Here is a 12,686-nt window from a genome sequence, read left to right on the forward strand (position 1 = left end):
GGCCTCAGTTTTCTCATCTGTCCAATGGGGAAGGTAGCCCCTAACCTACACCCTGACAGGACTTTGGGGAGACAAAGGGCAAGGTGTGCCCAAGAATTCACTAGCTCTCCTCTCTGCCCACCCCTCCCAACACAGGGAAGACTGGGGAGTGAGGGCCCTGGGAAGGAAGCCACACATTCAGACTTCCCTCTGGACTTTCACCTCCAGGCCAGCGGCCTTCCTTCCCTTCACTCTGGGTGAAGAGGCCAAAGGGAATGTCGGGTGGGGAGGAGGATGAAGGGAAGAATTGGGTGGCTAATCACTTGATACGTTTTCAGAGGAAACATTGCAGAAAAGTTTTCTCTAATCCGTGGGGCCTCCATTCCTCTTGAACTCTCCTGTCTGAGTGGTCCCTGCAGCCTGAGTACCCCTAGGCCAGAGGTTGGGAAGCCAAGCCCTTCATCCACCTTTCCCACCACGATTCTTTAAGTAGAAGGATTTGCCCTCAACCAGAGTCGCTGCTGGAGGATGTGGATTCCCTTCCTGGTGGGTCTCACCCTTGCCCCTTCCCCAGGCCCTGCCCCTCCTCCAGGCCCTGCCCCTTCCCCAGGCCCTGCCCCTTCCCCAGGCCCTGCCCCTTCCCCAGGCCCTGCCCCTTCCCCAGGCCCTGCCCCTCCTCCAGGCCCTGCCCCTTCCCCAGGCCCTGCCCCTCCTCCAGGCCCTGCCCCTTCCCCAGGCCCTGCCCCTTCCCCAGGCCCTGCCCCTCCTCCAGGCCCTGCCCCTTCCCCAGGCCCTGCCCCTTCCCCAGGCCCTGCCCCTTCCCCAGGCCCTGCCCCTTCCCCAGGACCTGCCCCTCCTCCAGGACCTGCCCCTTCCCCAGGCCCTGCCCCTTCCCCAGGACCTGCCCCTTCCCCAGGCCCTGCCCCTCCTCCAGGCCCTGCCCCTCCTCCAGGCCCTGCCCCTCCTCCAGGACCTGCCCCTCCTCCAGGACCTGCCCCTTCCCCAGGACCTGCCCCTCCTCCAGGACCTGCCCCTTCCCCAGGACCTGCCCCTCCACCAGGACCTGCCCCTTCCCCAGGACGGATAAGGAGGGCAGGGAGGAGAGGCCTGGGGAGCACCTTCCCGGGCAGCCTCTTGGAAGGACCAGGCAGCCCTCCGTCTCCACCACTAACTGCAGCAGGAAAGGTTTTGATCGGATCCGGTGGTGAGGCATCTGGGTCCTCACAGCCCCTGCATGGCAGGTGACTGTCACCAACCCCTCTGGACACCCTCCATGATCACAGGGCTACTTCCTCCAGACTCCTCCCCATGGGGAGGAGCTCCCAGGTAAGGACCAGTCTCCACCTTTGCTTCCCCGATGGAGCCAAGAGAACACTCCCTCCAGCCCCAGGCGACTCAGGCTGCTGCTGCCCCACAGCCTGGGGCTGGGGTTGGAGGAGGCCCAGCGAGCACAGAATGCCTGCTGACAAGTTACCACACAGGGCTCTCCCCGCCCAGCCAGGATCTCAGGATCTGACCAGTCCTCTAGGAACCTCAGTATCATCATCCATTATAAACAAACAAACCCCAACCACCTCCTAGGTTGCTCTTAGGAATAAATCAGACAATAGATGTAACCAGCCCAATAAATGTAACTGCTCCGGGCCTCAGTTTTCTCATCTGTCCAATGGGGAAGGTAGCCCCTAACCTACACCCTGACAGGACTTTGGGGAGACAAAGGGCAAGGTGTGCCCAAGAATTCACTAGCTCTTCCTCCTGGCTTTCCTTTATTTTCCTTTCAGAAATGCAGAATCTGTGCTCAGAGTTAACAGCTTGTGGGGTTGGAGGCCAGGATTCTGCCTGAGCACGTCCACAGGCTGGAGGCCACAGGAGAGGGACTTTCCCCGGAACCCAGGGAGTGTGACTTCACCATTGCACTGAGGAGAGTGAGAGCACAGAAATAACAGTAGTGATAGCGCATCACACAGACCTCGGCCAGCTCCAAGTTGGCTCATTTGAGAAAATAATCTTTTAGGTCATGCTGGCAACAAAGCTACTACCTAATTTTCCTGTTTTCCTACTCTGCTCTTGGCCCCCGTGCCCAGCCCAGCCCAGCCCAGCCCAGCCGGGGCTCTGTGTGTGGCTGGGGAAGCTTCCATAGCTCAGCACTTGGCAGGCGCAGCAGTAAAAGGCTCAGCTGGAAAGGCACCGTGAGTCAGGGTGCCACTCTAATACGCAAACATCAAAGCCTCCCCCCCTCACCCCAATCGCTGACCCCAGGCACAGAAATCATATCCAAGAATGGGTTCCACAGCACAAAACTGACAGGGGCCTCCTGTGGTGGTTCCTTCCAGAGAAACCAGGAGGGAGAAGGGGACAGCTGTAGACTAGGTCCCTGCGAGGGAGCCTGTGGATGGAACCATGTGTAAGTAAAGATTTAAACAAACAATGCATCGCTATGAAAACATTTGGCTTTTTCGAAGGCATTGTTAAGAATAATAATCAAGAATTCAGATTCAGCCTTAACTGGTGTGGCTCCATGGATAGAGCATCGGCCTGCAGACCAAAGGGTCCCAGGTTCAATTGTGGTCAAGGGTATGTACTGAGGTTGCAGGCTCCTCCCCAGCCTGGGCCCTGGTCAAGGCATGTGCAAGAGACAACCTGTCAATGCGTCTCTTACATGGGTATTTCTGTCTTCCCCTCTCTCTAAAAATCAATGGAAAAATATCCTCAGGGGACTATTTAAAAAAAAAATAATTCAGATTCAACACTACGAGTGTTTACTTCCAGAAAGGGCAAAGTGAGTCTCAGATATTTTGCAGCCAAATAGAAGTCGCCAGAACTCAAGGAGACATTCCCCACAGGGCAGGGACCCATCATGTCAGGCTTTCTCTTAATTAAGCCCTCGAACTGGGGCATTCCGCTCATCTCGGCGCCCACTCAACTCTTCTGGGGTTGCCGTGACACAAATCAAGAGAAGGTGCCAGTTGCTGGCAGGGTCCCATCAGCCATGGAGGCAGGAGGAGGGAGTGCCACGAGGACATGGCAGGCTTACGGGCTGTGTCCCACACTTATTAGGAATCTCAGAGGCTGCCTGAGCCAGTGGGCCCTATTTCCACACTGCGGATACACTCTGATGCCAGGCACACGTTCCGACCCGCGCTTCGAGGCAAGCATTTCTCTGGGCTGTCTGCTGGCTGGCACTGTGAAGTGTTGTGAAGAAGCCTGATGCTGAGTTTGGGCATCATTCACAGTCTCCAAATGTACTCCCAGGTAAGAATAAAGGGAGGAAGGACCATTCATCTACCTCTGAAAGTTTCTTAGACATGGTCAGGAAACACTACCAGAAAGGCTGGATGAGAACTTGTCTAACTTGCCAGAAACTGGATTCTTTCCCCGCAAATGGGCTTCCCCAGTAAAATGGCCAATGACTAGTCCATTTGGCACATGGTCTCTGACGAGGAGATGCCAGGTTGAATGGGAGGAGTTACAGATGCTGCCCTAATGCACAGGAAAGCCAGGGGACAAACAAGGTGGCCTGGTCATCAGCTCTACCAGCAACTACGGGGCTGCTGGGCCACCAGCCTTGCCAGAGGTATGGGGAGGCTAGGTTACCAGCTCTGCATGAGCAAGCCCTGAGCTCAGGGCCCAGGGGTGCTGAGCAGACCACTCTGCCTAAATTCAGGAAGGCAGAGGCAAAAGCACAGTTTAGGGACTAGCCTGTGCTTTGAATTCTGGTTCTGCCACTTATAAGTCCTGTTAAATTTCTTAAGCTCTTGGAGACTCAGCTGCTTGCTTGGTCTCTGTCAGGGAAACAGCATCTTTCTCGCAGGGCTATGAAGAATACTAGGGACTCTGTATAAAACGCTCCTAGGACAGCGTGTGGCAGGATATTAAAGCTCAAATAAAGGGCAGCTAAAAAACGAAACCTGTGTTTTCCATCATGCTACAGCCACATATTTGCTTCCTCTGCTTTACCAGGAATGTTAGTAGAATAGCTTCATTCCTAATCCCAGGGAAGATCTACCACCAGCAAAGCCCAGCAGCAGGCGATGCAGCCACTGAGTAGGGCTGCCCCCGCCAGGGTCTGAATTCCTGTCTCGTCCTAAACCCTGTCCTATGACTCTATGGCGAGTCCCTCCTGCAAGGTTCAGGAGGGACACTATTTTCGTGGTGGGGAAATGGCAGTTCTGGCACCGGGCAGCGGGAAACAAAACCTCTGGTGGCGCTCAGCTGAAGAAAGCCAGCACTTGCCTCCCTGGCAGACGGGGCTGCGATGAGTGAAGAGGTCGGATCTGCAGCTGACGCAGGGGAGGTCAGGCCCTACATTAGGAGGGATGTTGTAAGACGTGGGACCATCTGCCAGTCCTTTCATGTCTGGGAATGGAAGAGGAATTTCCCTATGTCAGGTGTCAAACTCATAACTGAAGCAGACTCTACCACCCTGGCCAGGTCTTTTTGTTTGTTTGTTTGTTTTAATAGGAGAAAAGCTGGGGATTAAAAAGAGGCTTTGTTTTTATGGTGATTTGTACCTCCCTCGCAGGAAGGCTTAGTATGATGGTCAGGTTTTATGAGGCATTTAGAATTTCTCAGAGAAAGGAGCTGTACTCAGGTAACAGCATTAACAGAAAAGGTGGAGGGACTCGAATGCAAGAAGCCGAGAGCTTGCGGGAGAGCCCGTCAGAGCAGAGCCTGGCTAGGCGTGGCACTACACTGGGGCTAGGAGCTCGGGGCGGACCCGCCCAGCCTCCGGCACTTCCACTTCGCCCTGATCATGGGACCCTCAGCCTTACAGCACTGGATGGAAACAAGATCAAAAGCAAGGAGGCTCTGTAAATTTTCCCCACAGGCAGCTAGGGAAACTAACGCTCCTGGCCTATTTTCATCCATTTTCTTTCCCTCTGCTTTTTCTTATCTTGGTTTGGAATTAATCTGGCACACTGCCTAACTCAAGAGGTCAAGACCACATGGTTTTATGGTGCAATAGGGGCCGCTACGTTGTTGTGTTTTGGGAACCTCGGTGACATCATGGACTAGGCCCTGAGTCCCGGGAACTTGGGTCTTAAGGGAACACTGAGTCAGAAGACAGCCTTAGTCACAGGGCCACTGGAATCTCAATGGAGAGAACCATTAGGTCACCGAGTCTGCTCTCTGCGGGGCTGCTCCAGCTTCTGTCTGGTTTGTGTTTAAATGACTCAAGTCATTCTCCAGGGGAAACTAATTTATGTGGAACAGCTGCCACTAGCAGAGCATTTGCTGCTCTTGAGCCCAAATTTCTCATGACATCAGGCAAGTATTCCTCCCTCTGAGGGGACAGTTTTCTCTTGTATTAAGCAGTCTGGGTGGCGGCTTGAAGATGGCGGCCTAGTGAACACTGCCTTCACCTTTATTCCCAGCTGTAACCTGTCTGGGGTGTCCCGGGAGGACTGGCAGTTAAATACAGTGCCCCCAGAACACGCGGCTTTCCATTACAATAGCACACACCGCTAAGGAGTCAAGGCCGACTTCAGCTAGGCTCTGTGAGCCACGTCTGTTTGGGTTTTTGCAGCTGTCTGCCTACGGATGGCTCCAGAGTCCCTGACGCACATTTATATCTCCACTAAATTTAGTCACGAGGAACAAACACGTGTGCATTTACACCAGCGCAAAGGCCGTTCACGTTTTTCAAATGGAGCCAGGGAGGGCAGCAGAAAACCGGCTTATGGACAGACTCACCCGTGAGCACAGCCGTAGGGGTTTTTAATTTGCCTAAACAAAATATGTGCTTTCAAGATGTGATTAGGGATTACTGTTCCCACAGTAAACATTTTATGGATGTGAACTGCTGGCTGGTAGTTAACAGGGCTCTGAGCTGGGAAGTCAGTCCACCCTTGTCTTCCAAACAGCCATCCGGAGAGATCAGCTGGACCAGCCTCTAGAAGTTTCTTCACGGTGGAAGGGTTGCTCAGTCTCAGCACGGCTTCTCTCTCAAAGATTTCACATCACTGGTGCGCCCCTCTCGGGTCTGGATAGACTGTCCGAAAGGTCAGGTTTATTCTCTGTGCTCTAGAGTGGTACTCTTTGGGCACCCGATGCTAAATGGAAATAGAAATAACTTTGACATAAACACACACACATTTTTATTTCAAAGCCATCTGAAACTTATTTATGAGTATATAGACACATTTCGATTTTATGCGCCCTTAAGTAGGCAGCGTTAGATGTTTAGAGTCTTGTGGAGAATGGTCTCCTCCTCTGAAACCACCCCACCCCCCACCTCTATGAGATGCCAGCACCCTCACAGTGCAACAGTTTTGTCTTTTCTAATACTTGCTCTTCCTCTCAGCCTCCTGCCATGTTTCTGAATCTCATAAGAAAACAAGTAAATGGTTGAAACCTAAGAAAGATGTGGGATTCTGCTCTTACGCTAAGTGTTCTCACATTAATTTGCACAACATAAAAATGACCTGCCCTGCTGGTGTGCTTCGTGGTTGAGCATTGTCTATGCACCAGGTCTCCAGTTCAATTCCGGGTCAGGGCACATGCCAGAGTTGCAAGCTCAACCCCTAGTAAGGGGTGTGCAGGAGGCCGCAGATAGATGTTTATCTCTCATCAATGTTTCTCTCTCTCCTTCCCTCTCCCTTACTTTCCTTGAAATCAAGACTTTTTTTTAAAAAATGACCTCCCCTTAAGATGGCCTGGACTAAGCTGTGGACCTACACAGCTCAATATGCTGGTCACTAGATATCTGAAGCTACTTCTTTTATTTAAATAAAGCTCAGTTCTTCTGCATACTAGCCATATTTCCGGAGACCCACAGTCACATGTGTCCAGTGGCCAGAACACTGGGCTGCACAGATATAGGACATTTCCCTCACTGCGGGAGGTTCTATGGACGCCGTCACTATAGAGGTCCAGTTTGACTATCAGTAGCATCAAAAGTCCTGGGCAATTATAAAAGCAACTTGCTCTGCACCATGTTTACAAAAATGGATTATTGTAAGCCAGGCAGACGCTGCCTCCACATGAGCGAATCCACATTGCTTGCGCGTTCTCACCTGCCAGTCCGCTTGTGTAGCTCCTTCCATGATTAGCAAGGTCCCGTGATCCAAGGGTATCTTCACTCTTTCCACATAGGTGTAGTCTCCATTCTCTTCCTAGAAAACAGCATTCACTGCACTGAAGTTTGTGCTCGTGTGATCAAGATGCAAGAGAACACAACTCTGGTCAAAGAAACGGGCACCTCCCCAGTCAGACTGCAGGGGTCAGTGAATGGCTGTCACAGTGAATGGCTGTCACTTGGCAGCAGCTTGGCCTTTGTACTGTGGGGATGATGACAGCACCTGCCACACTAGTTACAGGGCCATCGGGAGCCTCCAGTGATGCAGTGTGTGGCAATCACCTGGAGACCAGCACAAAGTGAGTCATCGTAAGTGCTAGCTATTGTTATTATTATCAGCATCCAAAATGCAGAAGAGCCCATTCTGGCCCATGAAGGAATTACAATTCATTTATCCAAGAACTCTTTACGCCTGCTTTATGCTGTGCGCTGTTTAACATAGCGTGGGACGATGGCTTTCTAAACAAGACATGGTATGATGAGTTCTGATCATCGTCCACAATTTATGCCAATTCACTAATCAGTACCTATGTTAAAACTAGTCCTTCGATGTTCTGGCGGCATATTCCTGTTTCTTCCCAGAACAGTCAACAGTGACATTTTCTCAGAGAAGTGAGCTCTGGCTCGACCAGAAAGCATAGCAAACTGAGACTTGCTGTTTAAGCCTTGGAAAGTGGGCCACGATTCCTGAACACTCGGGACACAGACGCCTGGCATTTTACATTGCCCTGTCTTCCAGAAAGCGCAGGCATGGCCGGTATCCCAATGAAACTCCACGGCACAGTCTGCGAAGCAGCCGACAGGTGGTGGTGCTCCTCCCGCACAGCTGATGGGGTGCACTGCACAACTTCCCTGCTCGCAGAGTTGAGACTGGGACTGACCCGCACTTCCTGATTTCTTCATCTCTTTTCTGAGCTGATCCACCCATTCCTCTGGAGCACGGGACTACCTCTGGGTTAGTGCAGGACTGATTTCGCTGCAATACCGTGTTTATGCTCATTATTGCAGGGGTGCTTCTGAGAACATAACAGTTTACAATGACTTCCCCCAGGAAAATCAAAATCAAAACAATAATGAACTAGAATAAACAGTCCAAGTTCCAGGCCCCAACCGTTGGCGGAGACTGTGCAAGCAAACTCATAATTTTTACAGACAGAATATAAGAAACAATGTTTGAAATAACTTTCAGTGATTGATTTTAATGGTGTCTGCCACCTCTTTTCTTCCAGTGGTATGTATGCACCAAAGCATTTACCTCTGACCCCCTCAGCCAACCAGAGAGCAGTGGGAAGGTGACCTTGTCCTTCTCAGAAAGGCTCCATCTCAGAAGAGCAAAAGGTCTCTCTGAAATAGGTGTTCCAGACGGAGGACATGATGTCCTACTAGAGAGAAGATATCAGGAGGGAGTGCGCTGTCCATGAGATTTGAAGGCCCCAGGCCCTGTGACTTAGGCTGGAGAGTCAGTTACCAGACCAAGGTTCGCACAGCGAGAGGCAGACCTGCTGCCCTCTTCATAATCTGGGAACGCCATGGGTCTTAATCTACCAAGCATAGACACGAGGACAGGAAAGGGAAATGAAGCAGAGAGGAAAGACGCTCAACCACAACATGGAGGCAATCCTGAGATGAAGATCTCGTAGAACATTTAAAACAATATAGGGAGGAGGGGTGCCAGGCCAGTGGGAGAGAAGAGGTGAGCACTGTAATTCTACCTGGAAACATGAAGCAGGAATAAGCCTAGCAAGTGAAAGAGAATTCCAACTGCAAGAGGGAAATACCAGCACTAATGGAAAGTGATGCTCGACTGATCTTCATTTCCCTTAATGCTCCTAAGAGCTGAACTTTTGAAATGAGAGCAGGCCGCAGGTTGGTATGAATAAATTTCATCCAGTGTAACCATTAGTTGGGCCTAAAAGTGGACAGGGGTGAGCCTGCACTTGGGAGGGAGCTACTCTAATCAGTCTCCAAAGGAAACAGCAACACACCTCGCACCCACCATGAAAGGTGACACCAATACCTCAGGGTTTGTTATGTGTTCCTTCCAATATAGAAAATGTGTTCCTGGTTTGCAAGAGATAGAAAAGGGGGCAAAGGATTCTACCAGGGCAACACAGAGCTCACAAATGCTTCCTTCTCCTACGGCCAGAGGCAACAGACCTCCGTGCCACCGCTGAACTTAACCAACACGCACAGAGACTTTCCACTTAGAAGCAGATAACAGGCCAGAGGAGCCCACGTGGCTGTGCTGAAGGCTGAGCTGATAAATGGGTAAGAGCAGTAGTGGAAGCACAAGCCAGACTGTTGAGAGGAGCACATTCACAGGCATTAAGCATGGTTACTTTACCAAAACACATCTCTGTAACCATTTCAATTTAATCAGGTCTTTCTTCAAAACAAAACAAAACACAGCCCTAAAAAAACATGGCTTAGGATAAAATTTTCCATCCCCGATCCCAGTTAAAAGAAGTTTTTAGGGCCACAATCAGTCTACAGGGTAGGTTTTATTGGTCCTGGTCTCGGTTTTCCACGCATGTGAAACCTCACAAGTAGATGGGAAAAGGAAAAATATATATTTTATATTAGTGGAGATCAACATTCTCCCTCCTTCCCAACAACAGTCAGTTCATTTGAATGTTGAACCATAATTTCCAAGGGAAGTAGGGCTTCCCAAAATTCCACAACTCTCATGTCCACCTCACCAAGATATGAGCCTTTTCAGTTTCCTTTAGAACAGTGGTTCTCAACCTTCTGGCCCTTTAAATACAGTTCCTCATGTTGTGAACCAACCATAAAATTATTTTCGTTGCTACTTCATAACTGTAATGTTGCTACTGTTATAAATCGTAATATAAATATCTGATATGCAGGATGGTCTTAGGCGACTCCTGTGAAAGGGTCATTCGACCACCAAAGGGGTCGCGACCCACAGGTTGAGAATCGCTGCTTTAGAAAAATGCTATTTAGGAAAAAAAAGTCTGGATGTATTTATTATGTCATTACTAACCACCCAACAGACAGGAAATCTAAACATTATTCTCTTCATTGGAAAGGTAACTTCACACTGTATGAGCTCTGTGTTGATTTTTTCACAAAATTATTCCTTCCTTGTCCTAAAAAAGTGTCTTAGAGATTACAATCAACCATCAATGCCTGAAAAATCACCGTTGGCATAGATTTTCTTTTTACCATAAAATCAACATAAGCTTACCAAAGTAAATGATGCACTTGTAATTTGCCTGTTCAATGTCTGCCTTCCTACTCTGATAAACTCCATGAGGAGAGGTCAGTGTTGTCTTGCCTTTCAAAATATGCTCAGTGCCAATCATCACCTACATCAACAAATAAGTGCTGAATGACTGAGGAAAACCACCAAGAAATATAAAAATCACCTTTAATCCTACCATCCAGAATTCATACAGCACATGTACAGGAATAGTCTATAGATCATTCTACATTATTCCACAACCGTGTACTCTACATTTTAACACTATGTTGTGAGCATCTTCCTATGTCTTAAATATACGTATTTCAAAAATATGGCCATATGATATTCCTTTGTCTGAACATATCCTTCCTTCTTTAATCTCACAAATGTATTTTATCACCTGTTTATGTTAGGCACTGTGCTTATGGTAAGGATATAGCAGTGAGGTACACATGTTTGGAGATTGAGATTTTCATTTACAAGTACTGCTAAAGAGGAAAGAGAAAGAAAAAACTACTGCAAAACATTTCTGAGTCTATTTCTAGACTATATTCTTAAAATGGAATTGCTGGATCCAAGGGCATGAACTTGAAGCAATTTGAGTTATACCACAAGGCTGCCTTCTTAAGAAGGTTGTGGTAACGAATGATTCCATCAAGAAAGTATGATAGTGTCTGTCTTCTGGCCATATCATTAATACTGAACATTATCAACTATCTACGATAAAAAAACTTAGGGATAAATGGCAAGTTATTCTCAGAGCCCTTTAATTAATAACCCAGATCAACAATTTCTCACAAGCCTATTTGCTGTTTGCACCTCTGCTGTGAACTCTCTGCTCATGTTTTTGTGCATTGTTCCACAAGATGTTAACATTTTTCTTATTGATCTGTAAGCGCAGATAGATATTTTGACTTTGTCTGTCATACTCATTTGCTACTTGCCTTCTGTTTTATCATATTTAACACAGAGTAGCCCCAAAACTTTTAGAGTCAACTCTAATGACCTTTCTTTGGCTCTCCTCCACAGTTTTTGTGCTTAGAAAGTCTTCTCCTATTATGAGGAAAATTAAATATACAACTGCATTTCCTTTTAGTTAAAAAAAAAAAAGAGGGTGTTTATATCTTTTAGATTTAATTCTAATCCACTTGGAGTTGAGTTTTTTTCTCTCAGGCTTCTTTTTATAACTATTTCCAGGTATTTAAACCGAGGGACCTGCTGGACTTTTTGGACAGGATTAACCATGGTGTGTGCTGCTCAGGTGCCAGGCATGCTAACATACTATAAATACATTATTTCTAATCCTCACTACAATCCTCTAAGGGAGGTTATATTATCCATTTTTCTTAAGCCAAGGGAGCTGGAGGGAAAGTACGTTTCTAAGGTAGGAGGCGGGCGGGGCTAGAACTCAAGCTTATATTTGCCTAGCTCTAAAGCCTCTATATTTTCCATTATTCTGTGCTCTCCAAAGTGACCTCTGTTCCTTCTGAAATCCTGCAATATTTCCTGTCCTGTCCTAATCATGTGGCACCCTGACTGCACTGTAAAGATTGCAAACACCAGCAAGTAGCATAAACAAGGGGTGTGGGCCAAGCACAACACAGCAGGGAGTGGGGACCACGGAGAACCAGGGAGCATGGGGCCTGCACAAGGATGGCTGCTCTGCAAAGCCAGCTCACTGTCCCCCCATGTTGCCAGATCTGGGAAGCTGATAAGTGAAATTTTTATGTAAAAGCTCTTGAGTTATCAATTTTGGCAAATAATGCAGTTTCTTTAAAAATACTGGGTAGTATAAACAAAACAAGTCTGAGGACCAGATTCAGCTCAAGAGCTGCCCAGCTGTGCTGCCGATGGACCCATCACATGACTCCTCCTTTTAGGCCCATGTCTCCGTCCTCCTGCCTGGCTGGTAAGCTCCTAAGCAAAGCCATCATCTGCTGGGCTTCTTGATGCCCCTTTGCTATTCCACACAGTAGTGCCTGATAGGAAGCTCAGGACACACACGCTATTTCATCTTCAAGAGTCCTATTCTTAATCTCAGGTACATCAACTCAAACGGAAAAGGCCGTTGAAAACACACAGGAACGAACACACACACACACACACACACACACACACACACACACACACACACCACACAGATTACTAAGTGCTGGGGACATAATAATGAATAGGACAGAAATCGACCTAGGCCATATGGCGTTTGCAATCTATTGCCAGTTTATGATCTCCTAAAAATAATGTAGACAAAGATAGCAGAATCAAAGATAATCTTGAACATCCAAATTTAGGGAGTTGAGGCAAAAGAAGATACCTCAAAGAAGATAGAGAAGTAGCAATGAGAAAAGTATGAGAATAACAAAGGTAATATAGTATTTCAGAAGCCAAAAGGAGAAAGTAAAAGCAGCTAATAGATGGCCGAGT

The 12,686-nt window shown here is 48.3% G+C and overlaps 2 protein-coding genes across 2 annotated transcripts in view; both read right to left on the reverse strand.

The window, feature by feature from the left end:
• LOC132241240 (probable inactive 1-aminocyclopropane-1-carboxylate synthase-like protein 2) overlaps positions 1-12,686 on the reverse strand; it is a 110,702-nt gene that overhangs the window by 88,937 nt on the left and 9,079 nt on the right. The window lies entirely within an intron of this gene.
• Positions 5,674-12,686, reverse strand: part of ALKBH3 (alkB homolog 3, alpha-ketoglutarate dependent dioxygenase) — a 31,435-nt gene continuing 24,422 nt past the window's right edge. Inside the window, exons 9-10 of the mRNA XM_059709605.1 lie at positions 6,996-7,094; positions 5,674-6,032 (exon numbers count right to left, since the gene is read on the reverse strand). Of these exons, the coding sequence (XP_059565588.1) occupies positions 5,940-6,032; positions 6,996-7,094 (192 nt within the window). The 3' untranslated portion in view covers positions 5,674-5,939. The remainder of the gene's footprint in view (positions 6,033-6,995; positions 7,095-12,686) is intronic.

This window comes from Myotis daubentonii, chromosome 9, assembly GCF_963259705.1.
Source record: "Myotis daubentonii chromosome 9, mMyoDau2.1, whole genome shotgun sequence".
NCBI lineage: Eukaryota > Metazoa > Chordata > Mammalia > Chiroptera > Vespertilionidae > Myotis > Myotis daubentonii.